Source organism: Microtus pennsylvanicus, chromosome 1, assembly GCF_037038515.1.
Source record: "Microtus pennsylvanicus isolate mMicPen1 chromosome 1, mMicPen1.hap1, whole genome shotgun sequence".
In the NCBI taxonomy this organism is placed as follows: domain Eukaryota; kingdom Metazoa; phylum Chordata; class Mammalia; order Rodentia; family Cricetidae; genus Microtus; species Microtus pennsylvanicus.
Genome location: NC_134579.1, coordinates 161,958,079 through 161,982,024, shown reverse-complemented (window position 1 = coordinate 161,982,024; position 23,946 = coordinate 161,958,079). Strand labels below are relative to the sequence as shown.

At 36.7% G+C, this 23,946-nt stretch overlaps 1 protein-coding gene across 1 annotated transcript in view; it reads right to left on the bottom strand.

Moving 5' to 3' along the window:
• The window catches only part of Lin28b (lin-28 RNA binding posttranscriptional regulator B), a 97,308-nt gene extending 73,882 nt beyond the window's left edge, over positions 1-23,426 (bottom strand). The window contains exons 1-2 of the mRNA XM_075944242.1: positions 23,296-23,426; positions 16,000-16,181 (exon numbers count right to left, since the gene is read on the bottom strand). Coding sequence (XP_075800357.1) covers positions 16,000-16,181; positions 23,296-23,329 — 216 coding nt within the window. The 5' untranslated portion in view covers positions 23,330-23,426. The remainder of the gene's footprint in view (positions 1-15,999; positions 16,182-23,295) is intronic.
• Positions 23,427-23,946: the final 520 nt, after the last annotated feature.

Here is a 23,946-nt window from a genome sequence, read left to right as displayed (position 1 = left end):
GTGGCGCGGGTAGCACAATTAGTAAAAACCCAGAGACAGCTATTGGGGTTCAACCTGAAGACCAGAAAAGCAAAGCAGTCAGCCACTGGCTCTTACCTCTACCTCAGTCAAAAAATAGTGATAGGAATGCACAGAGTAATACTGAGACTGAAACCCATCTCCTACCATTTCATATTCATCTCTAGTGCTGGGATGAAAGGTGTGCACCACTACTGCCCAGTTTCTATAGCAAACTAGTCTGGTTACTGGTATTAAAGCTGTGTGCCACCACTGTGACTGTTTTCCTCTCTAATCTTCAGGAATATCACCACAGGCAGGTGAATCTATGTGAGTTTGAGACCAGCCTGATATACTGAGTAAGTTCCAGGACAGTCAGGAATGTTACACAGAGAAACCCTGTCTCAAAAAAACAAAAAGGAAAGAGAAAGAGACACAAAGACAGAAATAGAAAGATAGGTTCTTCACCTCCAAAAAGTTGCAGATACTTTAGACTTAGTAAACAACAATAAAAATGCTACTTAGCAAATAGTAATAATGCTAGCACAGAAACCACCATTTTTTTTCTATTTTTTTTTCCAAAAAAAAAAAGAGCAGAAATCAACATGTCCTGAATGGGAAGATTTTCCTCTATGACTCGGTGCATAATTAAAATGAACATGCTGGAATAATGTTAAAAGGAAATCAAATACAAGGTTTTCTTAAGAGTCCACATGTTTCTCTGAAATAATATCAGTCTAGTTAGCTTCCCAAAATGTACATCATTAATCCAGTGGAAGGCAAGGATGGCATAGAGGGGTTCCTAATGTAATTGTCTTTCTTGGCTCAAGAAACTTTTGAGAAGGTGGGCATCATGAAGCATAACTGTACTTCCAATACTCAGGAGGACTTAGTTTAAGGCCAACCTGGGCTAAACAGCAAGTCTCTGTCACAAAACAAAGAAACACCACCAACAAAGTCCCTGGCCAGAGCAACAGAGTGATGCTCTGAGTAGGAATTACAAGAAAAACACACTCCTGTGTATCTCAGAACATAAAATGTGATGTGACAATTTCCACTTAAAAGCCTGAAAGTTAGGGGCCAAAGAGAGCAGACTGTTCTTGAACAGGATCTGAATTCAGTTTCTTCAGCTCACAACTATCTCTACTTCCAGGGATCAAATGTCTCTGTGGGCTCTTGTACTCACACCACATACTCAGACATAGACACACACACACAATTCAGTATTTTGAAAATCTAAAATTTAGGCCAGATGCAGTAGCACACTCCTATAATCTCAGGACATGGATAGGATTGGGTCTCAGGATGTAGAGGAAAGACGATTATTACTTCTAGACCAACCTGGGCAAAAGCAAGTCTCAAACAGACTGAGTAGACTGTATTTAGGAGTATGCATGTATATTCATATCCATACATGCATACAAAAACAATGGGGGGAAAAAGAGCTCAAAAGCTGGGCAGTGGGTGGTGCATGACTTTAATCCCAGCACTCAGGAGGCAGAGGCAGGTGGATCTCTGTGAGTTTGGGCCAGCCTGGTCTAGAAAGCAAGTTCTAAAACAGCCAGGGATACACAAAGAAACCCTATCTAGGAAAAAGAAAAGAATGAAGAAAGGAAGGAAAGAAGCCATGTATTTGAATGAAAGAGCAAAGAGGGGTATATGGAAAGATTTGGAAGAAGGAAAGGAAAAGATGAAATGTGATTGACAATAATCTCAAAAAAAGTTTTTAAAAAATGCAAAAACATCTCAACATTAAAACTCTACTTCCCAATCCTCTGACATATATAAAAAATCTTGTTATGATTTTTACTTAAGGAATAGTCTTTAAACATTACTTTTGGGACTGGAGAGATGGCTCAGTGGTTAAGAGCACTGACTGCTCTTCCAAAGGACTTGGGTTCAATTCCCAGCATCCACTTGGCAGCTCATAACTGTTTGTTAACTCCAGCTCCAGGGGGCCAGGCACCCAGGGCAAAACACCAATGTACACAAAATAAAAAACAAATTAAGTAAAAAAAAAATAGACAATACTTTCTAAAATACAAAAAGAGAAACAAAACAGTCACCTATGTAATGAAGAAACAAGAAAACAAAACCTAAGGAAGTTAGAACAAATGACACAATATTTACAGAGTTTTACGTTTGTAAGAAGGAAGCAAACATTTCCAGACAAATAAATATCTCAAAGAAAGGGCCCTGCTCCTGCCCCAGTTCATGCTGGAAATGCAGGATAGGAACAACTCACTCAGAAAGAAACTGGGGGCTGACGGTAATGCTGCTTGGTACAAACAGAAGTGGTAAGTTACAAAATGGCAGATCTTATTTCAACAATAAAAGCAATTTAAAAAAGAACTATGCTGGGGGAGGGCATCATATAAACTGAGAACATGACCCATGACCAAGGCACAGTTGAAGGGAAGATTTTTATTGTAGATATGAGAGAGAAATACAGCCAGAGGCATCTGGAAGAATCCAGAGTTGGGAGAGAAAGTAACAGACTGAACATGGCCAGCAGACTGGACAGGGCCATGAGAGGAATTGTAAGAGCAAACAAGGGAGGAAGACAGAGAGAATGAGTGCAAGGGAGACTAAGAAAGAGGGAGCCAAGAGAGGAAGACAAAAGAGGGAGAGTATAGCCAAAACCACAGGGTTCTAAAAAGAACATGAACTGGGAAGGGAAGCCTGTGAGCCAGAGAGGTTTAGGTAAGAGAGACCAGCTAGGTTACCTGTGACACTGAGGGAGCCTGGAGGCTAGTAGGCACTCTGGTATAACAGACACCATTTGTCCCTTTGACAGTAATAAGAAAAGTCTCCTTTGGTAGATGGGAACTGCTACCTGAATTTGACTCTACTAAAAGGTTACTCATACAGTTATAATCTTTGTATGACCATAAATCTACTTAGCTATTTGCTACTTTTATTGCCTATATGCAGATACTTTAAAATTTTTAAATGTTCTAGCAATTATACAGACTGTTAAGAATGAACACCTTCCCCCATGTCAGCTCAAGACCCTATGTCCTGTTTCTCTGGTGACAATAGAAAGGCAAACATCAGCTTTGCCAATCTTTAAGAGGGGCAATGACTCTGGGCCTGGGTTCTGATCAGCTCTAAAGATTAGAAGACAGCATAGGATGGTCTCCTCCTAAGAGCACAAGAGCACTCCAGTTGGAACTCGCCTGGTCAAGAGTCTACACCCCACACAAAAGGTCTTTTACCTAAAAACATGCTAAGGAGAGTGGAGGAATGGTTAGCCCCTCAATGAGATAATGTACTCACCCTTCCCATAAATCCTTCTTCCTTGAGCCCCTGCAAAGCTTCCACCAAGCATGTCAGACCCTACTCACTTTTTTGACTCACAAAATCTAGCTTTTTCTTTTTCTTCTTTGCATCTTTTTCTTTTGAATACAGGCATACTTACCCTGATGCTCTGGACTGTATCACTCTTCTCTGAAGCTCTCCTCACCTTCTACCATGTGGCTGCTTGCTGACCTCCATTACTAAGTCTGCCTCATTTCTAGACCCTAAAATAAAAGGCTTACCTTTCTCTCTTCTGTTACCCATTTCCCTTTTCCTGGCAGCTGTCAAGATTTACAGCTTCTCGGCCCTGTTGTTTTGCTCTCAAATTCTAGTAAAATTGTACTCAGGTTTTCAAGTCAGTTTCTAAATTCTTTATTAACAAGACTAAGAACCAAAACAAGAGGGAAAAAAAAAATCCCAATTTCCTTAGTAACAAAATGAATGAGCATTATGTAATCATTTATTTTTCATTTATAAATTATGACACCTAAAATCTTGTTTCAGCTAACTGTAAGATTACAGGATCAGACTGTTTAAGTTCTTCACACTACTGTCAACAGGACAACAGACCTAAATAAATGCATATAGATGTCTGTGAGAAGACATGCTCAGCAGAAATATCTACAGCACAACAGACAAAAGGAAGGCCTTTCAGAATCTCACACCATGGTCATCATATGTATACTTTATGCCACTGAATCTATCTACATCTTCTTACTCATCCTAGAGGAAAAAAAGCAATGTCATAAACAGTCTCTCTAAAGAAGTAGTCTATCTATAACTGTTTATTATAAGTCTATGGTTTCAAAGACTTGCTGATAAAATTATGCTAAACCCATAAACATTGTCTTTAGAGGATCAATGATGAAGATCCAAAGTAAAGCATTATCTATTTTCTTTGAGAATTTAGGAGATAGCAGCGTACAAAAATTTTAAAACTACCTGATCATCCAAGAAACCTATTTAAAACAAACCCTTCTCCTCAATGTTAAGGAAATCACTGATCTCAGTCTTTAAAAAAGAAATCAAATATTTAACTAAAGCTTAAGAGGAAAAAAGGAAGGAATAGATTTGAGTTCACAGGACTTAAAAATACAAAATAGATTCCTTTTTTTCTGACAGCAATAAGAAGTAATATCAAAAATAAATTATAAATCCCAGCATTCAGGAGGCAGAGGCGGATGAATCTCTGCAGTTTGAGACCAGCCTGATCATAGAGAGTTCCGGGACAGTCAAGGCTACCCAGAAAAACCCTGTCTCGAAAATCAGATAGATAGATAGATAGATAGATAGATAGATAGATAGATAGATAGATAGATAGATAGATAGATAGATAGATATCTCTTCTCTAAGGAAGGGAACACATACTGAAGATAGATGAGAGACTGTTCTTCTATAACATCTCTGAGTTAGGACCTCAAGCTTCCTTCTCAAAATGAATTGAGAGTAGGGAAAAGAGACAACTAAGTGATGTGGGAGTGATTTCTTTCTAATCTGCTGCTTTCATTGGTTAATTAATAAAGAAACTGCCTAGGCCCATTTGATAGGCCAACCCTTAGGTGGGTGAAGTAAACAGAACAGAATGCTGGGAGAAAGAAGCTGAGTCAGTGAGTTGCCATGATTGTCCCACTCCAGACAGATGCAGATTAAGATCTTTCCTGGTAAGCCACCTTGTGGGCTACACAGATTGTTAGAAATGGGTTAGATCAATATGTAAGAGCTAGGCAATAAGAGGCTAGAGCTAATGGGCCAAGCAGTGTTTAAAAGAATACAGTTTCCATGTAATTATTTCAGGGCATAAGCTAGCCATGCGGGAGGCCGGGTGGCAGAAACACAGGCCGCCGCTCATCACTACAACTAAGAAAGACATCATCACTCAGGGCTATAATGACTCCCTGGTAGACAGAAAATGAATTAATAATTTGTATAATTCCTTTAATCTACCATTTAAAACTGAAATTCTAAATTAATCAATGTGGTGAGTGTATGTATGTGAATGTATGTGTGTGTGTGTGTGTGTGTGTGTATGTGTGTACATACAAGTAACTACAGAGGCCAGAAGAGGTCATCAGAACCACTACAGCTGGAGTTAGCAGGTGGTTGTGAGCCACCAAACATGGGTATTAAGACTGAATGTGGCCCCCACAACTAAAATTTTTTAAGATTAAAATTAACAAAAAAAATCCAACCCATTGTGGCTGAAAAGATGGCTCAGAGGTTAAGAGTTCTCTTTCAGAGAACCAGAGTTCAAGGTCATCTCTAAACACCTCTATACATGAGATAAACGTAAATCAATCTTAAAAAAAAAGAAATCAACTGAAGTAACACAATTATATGAAGATATAATTAATAGAAACTGAAAGACTGTTAATGTCCAACAAAAAACTGATCATAGCTGGGCGGTGGTGGCGCACGCCTTTAATCCCAGTGCTCGGGAGGCAGAGGCAGGCGGATCTCTGTGAGTTCGAGACCAGCCTGGGCTACAAGAGCTAGTTCCAGGACAGGCTCCAAAACCACAGAGAAACCCTGTCTCGAAAAACCAAAAAAAAAAAAAAAAAAAAAAGAAGAGTAAAAACTGATCATTTAGTATGCATTTTAATGTGGGCAGAAACATAGACTAATTAATGCATTAATTACAAACTTTATCCGAGATCCTAGTTTTTTAAAACTGATAACACATTCATTAACAGACACTTAAATAAGCCCTCTGTGTAACATAACAATCTCTCATCTAGCTTTTTTAGGTGGTTTATACCTTACATCATAAAACATATTACTGAAAATAAGATTTTTTTCTTTCCTATTTATCATAATAATACAAACACATAATGCAAATACATAATGCAAACACATAAAAGGTCATATTTATAAATCTGGTTAACTAAATTATGGGCTAGTAACAAAATCATATAATCAAATATAATTGCCTTTTAACATCCACAAGTCTATGAAAATGCTAGGAAAACTTTATGTAACAATAGAATATTTTATTAAGATAAAATACTTAAAACAAAAATGCATTCAACTTTAAAATCCTATCATTCTTGAAAATCTTTAAAATTACCCACTTACATAGAAATATCAAAGAAAAAATTTTAAAAATCAGTCAAAGGTACATCTTAAGAAATTATTGTTTCGAAGCTGAGTAGATGACTCAGATGATTAAGAGCACTGACTGCTCTTCCAAAGGTCCCTGGTTCAATTCCCAGCACCCACATTGCAGTTCACAACTACCTGTAACTCAAGTTCCAGATGATCTGACTCCCTCACACAGATATATACACAGACCAAAAAAAACAACACACATAAAATTAAATGAATTCATTTACAAAACATGGTAAGAAAGTAAGAAAAAGCGCGCGCGCATGTGTGCGCACACAAGAGAGAGAAAGACAGAGAGACAAAGAGAGAGACAGAAACTATTGCTTCACGGCCAGGCAGTGGTTGTACATACATGCCTTTATTTTCAGCATGCGGGAGAGAGAGGCAGGTGTATGTCTGAGCTAAACATCAGCCTGGTCTACAGAATGAGTTCCAGGAGAGTCAGGACTACATAGAGAAACCCTGTCTCAAAAAAGAAAAACGGAACAAAAGAAGATTATTGCTTCACAACTATCATTCATTATTTGGTGATAGTGATAATGTTTAAAATACAACTCAATACTGTCTATTCTTCCTCAGAGAACCTGAGTTCAATTCCCAGCATCTACATGGAGGTTCACGACCGAAAATTCAAATTTCAGGGAATCTGATGCTCTTCTGATCACTATGGGTCCAACATGATGTGATACACAGACATACATGCACATAAATATTTATACATGTAAATAAAAATAATAAATATTTAAAATACAACTCAAGTATCTGAACTCTAAATACAAACCAAAACAGCTCAAAGTCTAAATATTTAATGGCTTTCAGTAGATTATAGATCATAAATAAGTCACATTAGGATTGGCAGTTACTCTCTTTTAACTCCAAGATGAAATGATGTTGAAATAGATGTACTTTCTCAAACATCTGCTACACTATCTTACATATACAGACATATGTCTAATACGTTTTTACATTTGTATCAGTTGTCTTGTTTTTTACATTTATCTTCTTACATCTTAACTTCTGAGAAATCAGTTATAATTTAAAAACTTCAAATAATGCCAAGAGATAACTGATAAAACGTGAATATGCTAGTATCAATTAAAAAGTATTATTTTAGAACCCAACAAGATGGCTCAGCAGGTAAGGCCCTTGCTATATAAGCCTGGCTACCTGAGTTTGGTACCAGGAATCTACATAAATGTGGAAGAAAAAAAACAGACTCAACAAATTACAAATTTGTTCTCTGCCCTCCAGACACACTGCCTTACCTCCTCCCCCCACACAAAGATAATAAATATTTTAAGTGTTTTTTTAGGAATCTATTCAATAATAAATATTTTGGCTTCCTAAAAAGGTATAAATCAATCCACATAACAAGTAAATTAAGAGGTACATTAAGGTAAACTTTTCCTAGAAACTTAAAAACTCTGACACTCGTTCATTTTGAAACTGACTTCAGCACAGCCAGATTGGCTAAAAAAGAAATCATTAAACTTAAGCAATCAAAGAGAAAGAAAGTTTTCTTTCTTTTCTATAGGAAGAAACAAAAGCTTGGTATTAACCCAAGGCCAACGGACGGGCCCTTTAAGCTAGAAAGCTGTGAGGACCAAGGTTACCAGGAGTCACTAGAAGTTTTGAAATCATAAAAATGAATACAACAAGCACTGATAAAACAACAAGTATTTTGTAGAAATTTTGCAGTTTATGCAATGTTGATGTTTCTGTTGGTAAAATCATCTGCGGTTCTCTGCACAAACAGACACCCATCCCCCACTGCACACAGCCACTTCACAAACCTCTTGAGTAAATAGGAGTATCCAATGTCCAGGGTAATGGGTGGTCCTGAGGTCTGGAACCAGAGCTATATACTTTTAGGGGATACCAAGATAAGAACAAAGTGTTTTGTGTTTGTTTAAATCTGAGTCTAGGTGTAAAATCTTTGCACCATTATTGGCACAGTTCATAATCTCACTGACTACGTAAAGTTGAAAGAGTCAGGATAAATGCTAGAAATTAAATACATCACAAAAATATCAGGGCCTTTTTATAATCCAAATTAACTAATTCAGTTTTCTCCAAAGTTGTCACTACATTTCAAAGGTGCCAATATCCTACAACATGTTTATACTGCCAACAGAAGTTATTTAAATAAAATTATATACATCAAATAAACTGCGACTCAATGAAACAAGACAGCAAATTAATTCACGCAATATCACAATCAACCATCAACTACTATTTAGTACTAAAGGCTTTCTATACATCCAATAGAAAGAGTGGGTTTTATGCTTGTTTTTACTTTATTTTTCCTAGAACAGAAAGCAGGATTTACAAGTAACTCCAAGAAAAGATAAGCAAAGAATAGTCCTGACAGAGGCTTCTCTGACTCAATCAAGGGGGTCTGCAACCTGAGCCAAAGGGCACAAATTCCTCACCATTCAAAACTTTCAATGGTGTGAGGGAGGAAACAGCTAAAAGGGAGAAATGTACAAATCCCTAGTTTTAGTAACCAACTAAATTCTTTTCATCAAATACCTAGTAAAAGTAAAGTCAACACTATGAATTTTTGCTATAGTTTTAACAAATTCTAAAAAAGGAAACTCTTTAAAAAATGAAAAGGACTCATTCACTTTAACATTTATGATTTACAGCGAACCAACTATGTCAGGTATGTGTCTGAAATTGGATCTAATTAAAGTTGTTGCAGAAAGGCGTAATTATTTTGCCAGCAACAGTTTTTCTACATTACATTGAAAGCATACTTGAGAAAAAGCTTATCTAAACTTTTTATCACTGACTTAAGTATTTAAAGGGAGAGACACAACTATGTTGCCACACCTTCATTACTGACTGACCTAAAGAAAACTTATTTGTTGTATGTTAAGATGAAAGAATTTAGGCATTGCAGGATCTATAAACATTCTAGTCATTATTGTTAATAATTGAAGGAATTCATTGCTAAGTGAAGAAAAGCAAAGTCTGGCCAAAGTAAAAGTCATTTGAAATGTTACATGAAGCCAGGCAGTTGGTGGCATATGCCTTTAATCCCAGCATTTGGGCAGAGGCAGGGAGATCTCTGTGAGTTCTAGGCCAGCCTGGTCTACAAGAGCTAGTTCCAGGAAAGGCACCAAAGCTACAGAGAAACCCTGTCTCGAAAAAAAAAAAAAAAAAAACAAAAAAAAAAACTACATGAAGTCTTGAAATCTTTAGATCCTATAACATAAACTATAAATTTATATCTTGGAGTGATATTTTAAATAGAGTACAACTTTAAAATTAACAAAAGTCACAAATTTATGCTAAATTTAACATTTAAAAGTAAAATGTCATTAACAAAACACTTAAAAGGCAACTGGTAAAAACAAGGTATATTGCTAGTGCCACAGTAAATTGGCAAGACCAAGTTTCTCTGCAGGAAATCTAAAAACTATTCTTTAAAAGACTATTAAAAACAATACATTTAACTCATTATTTTTTTAAGTGTTTGTGATGAGTACTTGACATGATGTCTGGATCTGTCAGAGCTCCTACAACTCTAAGTTGTGAGCTCTCATGCGGGTCTGGGAACAAATCTGAGTCCTCTGGAAGAGCAACAAGTGCTCCTAAGTACTGAGCCATCTCATCTCTCCTGCCCCTCAATCTAGCTTAAAAAGATTTAAAAAAAAAAAAAGTCTTACTTTTTGTTTTGTTTTTGCTTCTGAATCAGGGTTTACCTCTGTAACCCAGACTAGGCTGGAACTCACCATATACCATCTCAGGATGGTATCCAAGGCAGGCCTGAAACTTGGTGATCTTCCTGCCTCAGCTTTGCAATTGAATTAATTATGAATTAATATGCCTGTCCTAAGATTTGTTTTCTATCAGTTATTCCCAAAAAAAAATTAGTAGAGCCTTTTAATTTGAGTTTGTAAATAACAAAATTAATTTCAAACAAAAAATAAATCCTTCTTTTATGAGTAATAATAATAATAATAATGAAATCTTATTGAAAAGTGTGACAAATGTATGTGTTTGGATGTAGCAGATGCATGTGGCATATATGTGAACATGTGGAGCCCAGGAAAGAATCTGAGGTGTGCTGCTATGTCAATGTTCCCCTTCTTTGAGACAGTCTTTCTCTGAACCTGGAGCTAGGCTGGCAGCCAGTAAGAAAGCCTACAGAACTGCACTTCCAAGTGCACATGACCAGGCCTGGCTTTTGAAGAGGGTGCTGGGATCAGAACTCAGGTCCTCACGCTTGCACAGCAAGCACTCTCCTCTACTAATTATACACATTTGAAAAATAGGTAAAAATCCCACAGAACAACAAATTATTAAAACAAAAATATCTATTTGCCAAGTTGTTTCCAAACCTCAGTTTATACCCTGATATTTCCAACAGTTTGTGTCCATTTTGGTTAAGGACTCATTCTGTTGCCTAGGCTAGGCTTGAACTTCTAGGTCCAGTGATCTTCGTACCTTAGCCTCTCAAGCTGCTAGGACTATAGGTGTGTTATACGTGAAACAATATTACTTACCATAAAACTGTTATACATTAAACAGTATTACTTATTGTAAAACTATGATTAAAAATTCAAGTTCACTGTAATAAAAATTAAGCTTCCAACACTATACAACATATTTTATCATATGTTAAAGAATGTTCAGATTAAAGATGATCGATATGGAAGCTCTTCACACCTTTGGCCCCTGAGCATAGTTAGGTCAATAGGCATGAAATCCATGTTCTGCAAGACTTGTTTTTACCTACTATATTGAATATGGGTTAAGAAGTTTTTAAATTTCTATGACATCTAAAAGCTCAGAAGGAAGTGAAAGGCATATTAGATATTACCAGATAAAGAGGGTTGGTATCTATTTAGTTATTTTTTTTAAAAAAGTATTGTCTTCATATGTTTTGAACAGTCATTTGAAAGGGTGAATAAAAATAACCACAGCATACAATACTAAGGGCTAAGCCTCATCTCAATTCCTGGAGGACTAAAGGCAGCTTAGGTTCACCAGCTTTAACAGATGCAGCACTGCACTGGCGGAAATGTTGCTGGTGGAGATTACACATGTGTGGATAAAGGAGGTATGTGTAAAATTCTCATACTTTCCTCCTAATTTTGCTGTGAACCTAAAACTGCTCTCAAAGAAAGACATGTTTAACACACTGAATATACTCAGTGCTTGAGCTCCTTCTTCACATGTACATGGCTCTGGGTTCATTAAAAAAAAAAAGGAGGGGAAAGAACAGGAGAAGACAGCATGTTAAAGAAAAAGCGGACAACAGCCGGGCAGTAGTGGTGTACACCTTTAATCCTAGCACTCAGGAGGCAGAGGCAGGCAGATCTCTATGAGTTTGAGGCCAACCTGGTTCCAAAGCTACGGAGCAACTCTGTCCCGAAAACCAAAACAAAAAAAAAAAAAAAAAAACAAGAAAAACAAAAACATCTAAGAAATGAAAAAGAATATTTTAAATAGGTACCTAATTTACTTCTAGATTTAAAATGAGAATGACTAACAGCCAATTTTTCTAAAATTTTAAGTATATTTCAAAACAAAAATGGAAGTATTCAATATTGTCCAAGTTACATTAAAAACTTGCCAAACGTTACTTTAAATGCCTTTAAATGACCACACAGCTCTAAAGGATTGTAGCATACCCCAATTTTCTGAATTGGTGAACCAAGAAAATATATCGTGAAGTTTTGGTAAAAGTTTTAAAAAAAACTTTTTTTTTTTTTTTGAGTTTCATGTGAAGCTGGCCTCAAGCTTAAGATGACCCTTTCTTAGTTCTGGGAATATAAGCCACCACATCCAGTTAAATGTTTTTAGAACTGGTATTTGGGGTTGGACACTTAACTCTGTGGTAGAGTTTGCTTAGTGTGTCCAAAGCGCCAGGGTTTGATCCTTTACATTAGGAGAGGGTAAAGGGCAAGTTAAATAGCCTTGAAAACAATCACATATATTCAACATGTGAAAAATGTAATCATGCTAAAGTATGACAAAAGTTAAATGTGATTCATTAGCAATATAATATTAGGAAAGGCTCTGAAATATGAAAACAATGAATTAAATGTCTTCATATATTATTAATATCAACTCTGCTTGTTTCTTTTGAGACAGGATCTCACTATACATGTTGGCTGAGGTCAAATTCAGAGAGTCTCTTCTGGGATCAAATGTGTGCATCATCATATCAGGCTTAAATATTATTAATTCTTTCAAATGTTTTCTGAGGTTTTTAAAAAGATTTATTTACCTACTTTTATTTATGTATGCATGCACACATACACAGACATGCCAGAAGAGAATGCTGGATGTCCTGAAGCTGAAGTTAAAAATGGGTTGTATTAGTTATTAGCACTTATAAAATAATGGTATTCTAATTGATGAATTTTCTTGGTAAAACCCTTGACCAGGATCCTTGTACTTCAACTGGGACAAATCTTTGTTCTTTGCATCAGATTCTTGAGCAAATGCTATGAGATGGGGACATACAGAGCTCAGTAACAAAATGCTTGCCTAGCATGCATAAGCTAAAAAAAATGAAATGTGACAAAATTCAAATTTAATAGTTATTCACTGATAGTTCTTTATAAAATATGTTACTGAACATCATTAACGATTCATTATTAGCATGAGTCAGAATACATAGGTTTCTAAGCATAAAAACTTGATCACTTAAAATAGATATTAACAGTAAAAATCATATGAAGATTGTTATTTTAAACCATCAATGGTCACAATCTTCCAACAGTTAAATCTCACTTTTTCTGCCTATGTTATCTAAAGACGGGGGAAGCACAGCCCTATGAACATGTCCAACTTCAGGATTTAGATAGCACAAGAACTACAAGTATAATTACATTAATATCAACATTGTATTCTAAATACAATCATATAACTAATTTACAGAGTTACATATAAAATTTACTACAAAGAACTGCCTATTAAAACAACTAAATTGCTATGAAATAAAGAAGCTATATATGTCTTTGTAGAAAATACCTTTAGGAAAAATTCTTGGGTCCCTTGGCATCAATTTTAAAGATTAAAGACCCTTAAAATCAATTATTTTGATTCCTCAAATACATAACATTAAAAATGTGCTTGGAGCCGGGCGATGGTGGCGCACGCCTTTAATCCCAGCACTCGGGAGGCAGAGGCAGGCGGATCTCTGTGAGTTAGAGACCAGCCTGGTCTACAGAGCTAGTTCCAGGACAGGCTCCAAAGCCACAGAGAAACCCTGTCTCGAGAAAAAAAAAAATTGTGCTTGGAATACTATGGCACATGTACTTTTGGGTACAAACAAGCCCAGCAAGATGGTGCAACAGGGAAAGCACTTGTCCCTCAAACTAAGTAAGCTGAGCTTAACACCTTCAAGGTAGGAGAGAACCAACTCCACAAGTGCAACTCAACACACACAACCATACACACATCACCCAGAGACACACAAAAATAATAAACTATTTTAAAAAGCCAACCTGATATCAATATTTCATGAACACTGGTATAGCTGAACGTTTAAAATTTCTAATTATGATTTATATTCTTTATAGCAAACTAGTATAAAAATATAATGGAGGAAATTTAACATAAAAAACTAGCACAGCTTTTAAAAGGTTTATATATTAAAATTAATAGCTAGATTAAAAAGTATTTTTAAAGTATTATACAATAGTCCTAAACCACAACCTGATTGTACAGGGATGTTCACAGTCCCTAAATACTCCATTTACAACCATCTAACTTTATCTGACTAAAAACAGCAGGAATTCTGTCTTCTTCAATGTAATAACTCATGTAATGTGTAACTTATCTGTCCATCTCAATTTTAAAAGCTAAGAGCCTTCATTTAAGTACTGTCCTTTCACATGTAGAGATATATGAGGGAAATATTAAGAATCAATGTTTTTACTATGAAAACTGCAATTGATATATGAAGTTTCCCAGCAATATATGTTTAATTCAATGTGCATAGGAATGTTAATCACATATCTATTAAACAGTTTAAAGGGGATGCTTCATAGCATAACACTGCTTAATAAAATGGCTACTATGTTAATATATTTCTATTTCTTTTTAAAATATATTTTAAAACCCAAAGAAATGAAACCAAATTCTAACAAGGTGTGATGAAACAAAGAAAAAAGTGCTATTTTTTCATTTATCATCTATAAAACAAATTTATGACATCGTAAAAAAAATTTAACAATCTAAAAAAAATTCAAAGGGGAAGAAGAGCCCAAGAAAATAGATTTATCAATTTTAGTTATTCAATCTAAAAATTTTTAGAAAGTACACCAGCATATGTGACTTAGTAGGCTATATTCAGGCACCTATTTACTATTTAAATTGTTTCATTTCACAGATCATGTTTATCTTTCCACTGTCAACAGCCAATAAGAGGAGCCAGGTCTATAGGAAAGGAAAATAGAAACCACACAGTAAAATCAGAAAGCCACCAAGCACCAGAGCACAGAAGATTAAAAGAAATGGGTTCCTAGGTTCTGCCTGGTATGGATTAAAATAATCCATTAGAATGATCATTTAAAATGATCTTCCTTGGGGAGTGTGGTACAAATGTTACCAAGGACAAATAACAAAATATCAAATTTTTTAGCAGAGTAATTTCAGTATTTCAGACATGAATTCATACTAGTCAACAAGCAATATAAAATCCACCCAGTTTCTTTTACTTTAGAGAGTAAACCAAAACAAACCTCTTTCCTCGTAAGTCTCTTAAGTCCAAGACCCCACTACAGAATTTTTATTTCCTTCACTTGCAAACTGTAAACTCTTCCCCACTCTGAAGCAATTAGTTAATAGAAAGGGATTTACGAGCAAAGGGTATTTATCGTTTCCTGGGGAAAAATTTTTAATGGGAAACAATGACCTTCCGTTTGGTATTATGCATTTTTAAAAATTATAACTCCACTGTAGAATTTTACCATGTAACCAACTATCAATTTTTAAATAGCCTTTGGCTACTCTTTTTTTTCTTAAGTTCAGTCTCTTAAAGAGACAGTATCTCTGGATCAATGACAGATGAAACAGTTCTAAAAAGTTTGATTACCAAGAATCTTTTCTGGCATTTCTTCAAATCCACTCTTCATTATCAATTTCCTATTTTGTTTTATTATAAAACCAAATTATCTTGACATAAACTTGCAAATGACTATGATGATGACACACTACAGGTGGTACTGTCATTAGAGGCATCTGAAATATAGGTTACCTATACTTTCTTACAACAAGCAAATTATCTGACTTTTGGAGAACTCTCAAGGATCCAGGGAAGTTTTTTCCTGCATTTCCCATTCATTCATTAGGCACAGGCAATATGAAGCCAACAATATTGGGTGCTAGAAAAATGAGATTTCATTGTCTAATGAAGGGAAGGTTTATTAAGTAACATCAACCTCAGTCCAATTCGTGAAACATGCACATGCCCTAAAATCTGGACAATCATCTGATTTTAACGAATATTTTCATCTTTCAATATACTTACTTAAAAGCACATTTTTATGTCTATCTATTAACATAACTATAGACCAACTCCCACACTCCCACACATGGATCCAGGCAAAGAAGGGATTAAAAAGTCTGGCTTACTTGGTGTACAAATACATCCACTGGAATATCCAAGGGGTTTCCCTCTCGGTTTATCATGGAGATGAATCCAAATCCCATGCGCACATTGAACCACTTACAGTGGCCAGTTCCATGCAGAACCTGGGATTCTTCCTCTGCCAGCTCAGGCAGCTTTTCTGGCTCTTCACCTTTGCTTGCCCCGCCTGACATGGAATAACACAAAAAGTCAGTTAGTCTGCATTTCCACACCATGCACAACCAAAAAATAAATAAATAAAATCTTGTGAGAAGAGAAGCTAGAAAACAAAAAGTTGATAAATGTTCTTTAAAATTCTCTACAACGAAAAGGGTTAAAGGCAAAGCAGAGAGGGGAAGCCACACTGCCGCATCGCTCACACCAGCGTCCACGTTTCTGCACATCCGCATACTTTCTCATCTATCTCCGTTGCTCGGTAACATTCTACAGTTACAGCCTGGGCCACTTCACTCACATACTGCTGACCTAATACTATTCCAGTTTACACAGGGCAGTTTTTCAGCGAGATTGGTTTTTCTAGCAAACAGGAAGAGAAATCCTGAGGACGGTTGGCTGCCGGTTAATGCACATGCGGCAGAGGGAATCCCGGGTTATTTGCAATGTGCATTCATTCCCCTCCCCCTAACTTTCAATTAAAGTTAGGGTAGAATGGGGGAGGGGGCAGGTGTATAAAAGTTTTCTTGGACTCACTAATTGAAACTGCGCGCAATCACACGCACACAATCAAACAATAGCCCCCTGAAAGCTTTCCAAGTTGTGAATCAGTGTGGGCGGTACAAAACATTTTGGAGATCTGTAACAATAGGTTTTTGCCGAAGCCCCATGGTACTATGAGGGGGTGGGGAGGTAATGCCCAGTTATTAGGGTAAAGGGGGATAGGCGAGAAGGGGTGAGAAACTGGGTAGTGGAGAGAAGCAGGGGAGAAAAGAAGAAAGAAATCAGAGTAAAACAATAGAAAAGAAAATTAACCTTCGGCCATGTTGCCCCACCGGCCCTCAGCTTCACACTCGAGAGATGAAAACTTTCCCTTTGGACCGGAGTGGTCTTCAGCATCCGTCTAGCATCTTGATTTTGTGCGATCACAAATTTAGTTCGCATGGTCTAATGTGCTTTCCTCCTTTTGATTTTTTTCCTCTTCTCTCTCCAGTTTCTGGCCCCCTGAGCACACGTGACTTTGTCAATTACATGCTTTCTTGCTACTAATTTCACCTCGGATCCTTAAGGGGCTGGCAAGAGGAAGAGATAACCAATCGCCATTTCATCTGTGCTGACATCAAAATAATTTATGAATGAACACGGAAAACTCAAACGTGTTTTCTTAAAGACAATTTGAGACGCTTCTTTATGATTAATCAGAATGCTAATTTTGTACTATTTAAACACAACGAAGGGTCCTTGTGAATTGCTGGTTTAGAAAAGCGACAGTCGGTATTTGCACACGCGTGCTCCACATACAAGCCTCTCTAATCTCATAGGGGAGCCATTGAAATAAAGCAACTGACGGTATGATCCCCCACACACAGCACAGGCAGTCTGCTATTCCATAGCACCAAACCACCTTAGGGACGTTAATTTAATATTTCATTCATGGGGGAGAATATGCAATTCCTAAGCCCAAATTTAAACTTAATTACATTAACCATTAACTTAAGATATTGGTAACATAAACCTGCCAAAAGCAAAAGCACACCTAATTCCAACCTGAAATTTTTTTAAATGTAAAATAAAATCCTACTGGGAAAAAAATCACTACTAATTTCCTATCAAATAGTGCTGTTTATTTCAGAATATTTTCGAGAGGTATAGTAAGAAATTGTACTTCACAGGTTTCTCCGCCATCTCTTTCCGGGGGAGGAGATGTGATTAATGACTTCCTAAATAACAGCCCAGTTTTCCAGCCTAACATAGAGAGAACCTCAATCAGTGGTGATTGTTCCCCAAGAGCAGGAGACTCAGGGAGAGGGGGAGGGGAGAAGTGTGAGGAGGTGAAGAGGGATGCAAAGGCGACAGCGGGAGAAAAAGGCTGCACTGCTGGGGTGGGGAGAGGGCACATGGGGAAAGGTAAATCGGTGTAATATTAACTGGACTCTGACATCTTGGAAGTCTATTGCCAGCAAGCAGAACGCTCAAATACAGGGGACTGTAATAACGTGGTGGGCTCATCCCGTCCCTTCCTGTTGGCCCCCTGCATCAAAACACCTTTTGCTTTTCAAATTGGATTTATCATGTTTATAACAATATTAATCACCTTATCGAATATTTCAAAAATATTACATATTAATTAGAAATTATTCTATTTTACAATATAAAATATTACCTGCTTTGAAATATTATAAGGCTTCCACCAGACTTTTGCTGCCCCATCCCCCATTTTCTTAAACAAGCAGTTTACAGAAAAACTGTAGATACCACTTCCCTTCTTCAAAGCTACCCGCTGACCCTCCCCCACCATGCTCGCGCCCCCTCACCCCATCTCTCCAAGCAAGCCCACATTCTAACAGTGCTTCACACAAATTAAAAAGTTGGGATTATGAAAAATCCACATACACCTATTAACACCCCTTCTCATACTGAAAAACTAAAATAAATTTAAACTAATGGGCTCAGATCCGAAAATAATCAGTGCATAAAAAAATTATTTTCAGCTGTTTGTGATAAGTGGTGTCAATCAAAACTGATCAATTAGGAAAGATGTTTTTTTTGTCAGTTTCTTTCTTTTGTTGTTCTCAGGAAGGAGGCAAGCTTTTATTTATTTTGAGAAGGATAACAATGTACCAGCTGGTGGAGAGAAAAAAAAACTAAAAGTCCACACGATTTTCCAAGTTAACAAGTCCCACATTCTGAAGAGGTTGTTTGCTAACAAAGCATTTACTAAACAGTATTTTAATGATAGAAATGGATTACTACCATACTTGTTACAATATATATTATAATTTTGAATGTTATTTTTTGTAATTTAAATTTTTTAAAACGTTTATATCTAATAACTTTAAAAAGTATTCATGTAAATTGGGATAATGCTATTATTTATGCAAAAGTATCATAAAATTAACAGGCTTGTAAATTTTGGGTTGTTTATGGTGGGTTACATTTTATCTACAAATTTGTTTTGTATTTTTAAGAGTTTACTAGTAACTCAAACAACAATATATAAGTGGATTCTGAGTCCTTATCTTCTTAAATTTGACAAATTTCAGTTATATAGACAGTATATGTAAAGTAGAAACACCACTGCTGAACCACATTGGATGGTACAGTTATGGGATTCACAGTTGTGCCTGATTAGGGGCCTCCAGTATTCAAAGCATTAAAATAGGGTTCACCAGACTGGTCACTGGTGTCAGAGGTTATCAATTCATTCATTTCCTGAGCGGGACATCAGCCTTTCAAGTTCTATAGAAGGCTTTTCCAACTAGGAACCCTGAGAAAACTTCTAAAATTCATTCACAAAGAATTTAAGGCAAAAACCATTTACATACCTTGGGGTGGAGAAAAGAGAGGGAAAGAGAGGTAAGAGAAGGCTAGAAAGAAACAGGAAGGAAGTTGAAAAGGGAGAGAAAAGGAGACACACAATCTCATCAACTCAGAACTATGGCACTCTCTTTTAAGTAGATTATTCTTGTCTGCCCCTTCCCCAAATCTTTTGAGCCTTTTTAAAAACTGACCATAAGCTCTTAAGGCTCAGAGTGCTTCTTTCATATAAAATGCTTCTTAGGAGTCTCCTACAATGCTTTTCAATTTGTCACCTTCTCAAGTCTTCTGGTTTTAATTTTTTTCTCATTTCCTACTTGTTTTTAATGCCAGAAAGACCTGCGTTTGACTAAAATGCATGTTTTAAACCTTCAAAAGCCAAATGTTTCACAACTTGATTTATTATAGCTCTTCCAAAATGTCTTTAAAATTAGCTCAAGTCCTACATGGACTCCTCAGCTCAACACAGGACGGAGGAGATGAAAGCAATCTGTCACATGTCCTTTGGTTATCACACTTAGCTTTCCCAGTTTTTAAAGGTGGTACACATTTTCTCATCTGAACTACTCCCCAGCATAATGCTCGGACCTCCATCCTTGCTCACTGTTAGACTGTTAAACACTGTTAGACTGTGTGCCTTCTACTAAAGCATAAACAATGTTTTGGTTGTTGTGAAAACGATGAGGGGCTGTGGCACAGCTGGACCTGTCTTGTCCTCTGTAAGTAAGGAGAGGTCTCCAGCCCTAACTCTGTCTCAGCAGCTAGCACCTTCCTGTGCTGCTCCTGCCCCCGGGGTTCCCAAGCCCAACTCCAGGGCCAGCATATCTGCCCTTTCCTTCCTTTTTCTTCCAGCAACTTCCTCATCTTTCTGTGTCCTACCCCTCGACCCTTTCTGCCTCATTCCACCACCTTCCCTCTAGAAACCTAGTCACTTCACAGAAGCAGTTGATGTCTAAGGCACTTTAAAACATTTGTCATCTTGCTCTTCAAAACAAACAAACAAAATCCTTATCTTCACCACTAGGACAAAACATTATACAGACTTTTTACTTAATTTATGAATGTATCTTTTATAATTGCACTTATGAGATGCCAGAATGTTCTACATCTAAGCAAGGTCCAGACTCAAGAGAAACTCATGAAGTGACTGACTGTCCCCGCCCCTGCCCCCACCCGCCATGCTTAAAATGAGCAAACTGGAGGCTACAGTTGGAGCTGGCAAGCAGCAAACACATCCGTCTGCAGCGCCTTTCTCAGGAGGATCTGGAAAGCGGAGGTCGGGAGGAGACTCAAGGCCTGTAGATATGGGGACCCCATCTGTCCCTGCGTAATCTTTCCGGCGTAGTTTGGGTAAAGGCTATTGACCTGCCTGTCTTGGAAACCCGATCCGATTCCACCCACTCCCTGAGTTTCAGCGAGGTGCTGGGAGTAACGTCAGTGGATTAAAACGGGGTGTCAGAGGAAGGCAGCCCCCGACAGAGTAGGTCCGCAGAGATACCCCAGTACCTGAGGGCGTTTGTTTTCGTTTCCAAAAGCAAAATTCCGATCTCGTACAATTTTTTGTTTTTGTTTTGTTTCGTTTTTTTCTAAACCGGGAGACAAAAATGCCCTGACTTCAAGCAATTTTTCTTTCTAGAGTTATTCACAATTGTCAAAAATCTCTTAAAATTTTTCTTAAATACCTTTTTAACTATATTGCTCAGAGACTATTGTAGAAGCAGAAAAACTTGTTATACCATAAATCTTAAGTTTTTCGTTTAAATCACTTTTATATTTCACAAACAAGGTATTTGTAAAGGTTTTTTTTGGGGGGGTGTCAGGTATTTTTGCAATAAAACAAAATTTGAAACAACAAAATTCATAAACAGGGCATTATTTTAAAGCCACCATTTTGTAAAATGTTTTGAAAAACTAGCAAAATTTCATTAAGTAACATTTTTATCTTGCAATAAAAAGAAATAAAAATGGAGTATTGCTTTTCTAACATATTGAACATAAATTATGTTCAATATTTTCTTGAAATGTTAGTTAAGATGGTAACTTTGTGGATAATCCTGTAGTAATAACTAAGCTTTCCATAACTATTCAGAATAGCACAAAAGAACTTTAATTTGAAAAAATATAGACACTATTTTCCACATATATTACTTGTATATGTATGCTTCATAATTCAAAGACCATTTTATAGTAAATAGAAATGTCTGAGTCTATAAGATGAAAAACACAGAGTACACGTATTTATTCTCCCTCTGCTAAAATTATTTACTGGTTAATTATTCAAAACCTCATCTCATAAAAACAAATAATCAGCTGAAAAGAGTGTGGTCTAGCTCTCAGGATTATTTCATATTTGCTCTGAGAGTTTACTTAGCATAACAGAAATAGGAAGTTGGAGAAAGGTGGGGAGGAAAAAATGAGAAGAGTGAGAGCAGTGGAGCAAGACCATCCAGCTAAAATCTGGGGAGCCCCACCAACCCAGTAGCAGCCTCAGGTCACCCACTTTCCCCGACAACTGCATGATGCCAGGGTGCCATAGGTAGTCAAAGCCTTTCTGTTGAAAGTCCACCCTAGAGAACAACCTCCCTCTGGTGAAAGCAGTACCTCATCTCCAACTCTCTTTTTCATCAAGAGGAAGCAGACAAGAAACTTTATTGCAGTCATTTAACACATTGGTGTGAACATTTTTTTCCAAACAGAAAAATGCCAGTTTACCTCCAGAAAAGCCCCATAATCGAAAGTAAGAGAAAATGCTACACTAACATTTTGTACCAAATTTTAACAATGTTCTTTTTCATGAAACTTAGAGCATTATCAACATGTTAAGTTTTATTTCACAAAAGTAGTATTTGCCAAAAGGCAGCAATTGCTATGGCTTTTTCATTAAACAGCTGATCATTTCTTTCTCTAGTTATACAATCCTTAATAGTAAACTTAATAAGATATCATTTTATTATGAATCATTATATATCTGTGTATCACAACTCTTAAGGGGTGCTAATCTGAGACTCAGTCGGAGCCAGGTGTGCAGGCACACACACATTCAATCCCAGCACTCCTAGCAGAGATAGGAACATTTCTGTGTGGTCCATGTCAGCCCTGTCTACCAAGCAAGTTTCAGGCCACACAGGGCCACATAACAAGACCCTCTCTCAAAAACAAGATAAGGAAAGAAACCAACTAACCTCAGACAGGTTTTTATTCATTAGGGAAAATGCCAGAGTAACATAATATTATCAAATAAGAGTGAGTATTACAGACAAAATTCAACAATAAAAGAAAATAAAATTCTGTATCTAAGTCTGAGTTTAACTTCAACCAATTCCATTTACAATAGGAAAATAACCAGATTTTGGTAGCTACACATGAAGAGCAAAATAAAGAAAGAAAGCTCCCTGGATTAATGAAATGAAACTTCCTCAGAAAGTCCACTTTACATACAATGAATTATTTGAAAACACTACCATATCTGAACTTTAATTCAAAAGAAATGTTAGAATCTATCAGGAATCACAGAAATAAATAAGCAAGGGATTTGTTTCCATACATGTTTAAGTATGTTATCTGTCTTACTCAAGTTATGGAGAGAAAAAAAATCCCAAGGCCAAACACTGTCAAACAGAAGGCAGGCAAGCAGAGCATGCCACCCACACAACTGTGCTGGGAAGAGCAGTTGTAAAGACGACTCTGGATATGATGCCAACTTCCCCAAGTGGAAAATCCTTAGGGTTGGTCAAGTCCTCTCATATGCCTCTACTGCTCCCTCAAGGCATTAGATTAAGTAAAACATTTCATTTAAAAAACAGACTAACCTGGGGCTGATGAAAGCTGGTTGAAAGACCTCATCTTCTTCGGAAGTACCTAAAATAAGAGAGCTCAAGTCATTACTACAGTAGCCACCTATTCTGCTTCTGCAACTTAACAACTCATTAAGAAACAAGAAATGTCCACATTTTAACTCTGTGAAGTCACTTACAAACTGGTCTTTACAAAATAGCCTAGATAGCCACTTGCCACAAACTTATCTGTAAACCACTATCAAGGGACACTTGCTTACAAAAATAAAACAAGAGCATTCAGATGCAATAATCACAATTTTATGAATGTAGCTTTAAATTTTTATTTGACTGTTTGGTTTTGGTTTTTCAAGACAGTGTTTCTCTGGTTATCCTGACACTCTCTTTGTACACCAGGCTGGCCTCCAACTCAGAGAGATCCACCTGCCTCTGCTCCCCAGTGCTGGGATTAAAGGTTTAAGTACTCATTATTTTTCAGTTAAAAATCTACCAAACCTACAATACCATGTTTCTTGATAAATTTCACTATCTATTCAAATATATTCTAGAAGATAAATCATAAAAGAATTAATCATGTTCTGGGAAACTAATTATAACCCTATATCATGGATCTTTTGTTGCATTCAAATAATGTTTTTTCTAATTTTTTGAGACAGGGTTTCAACT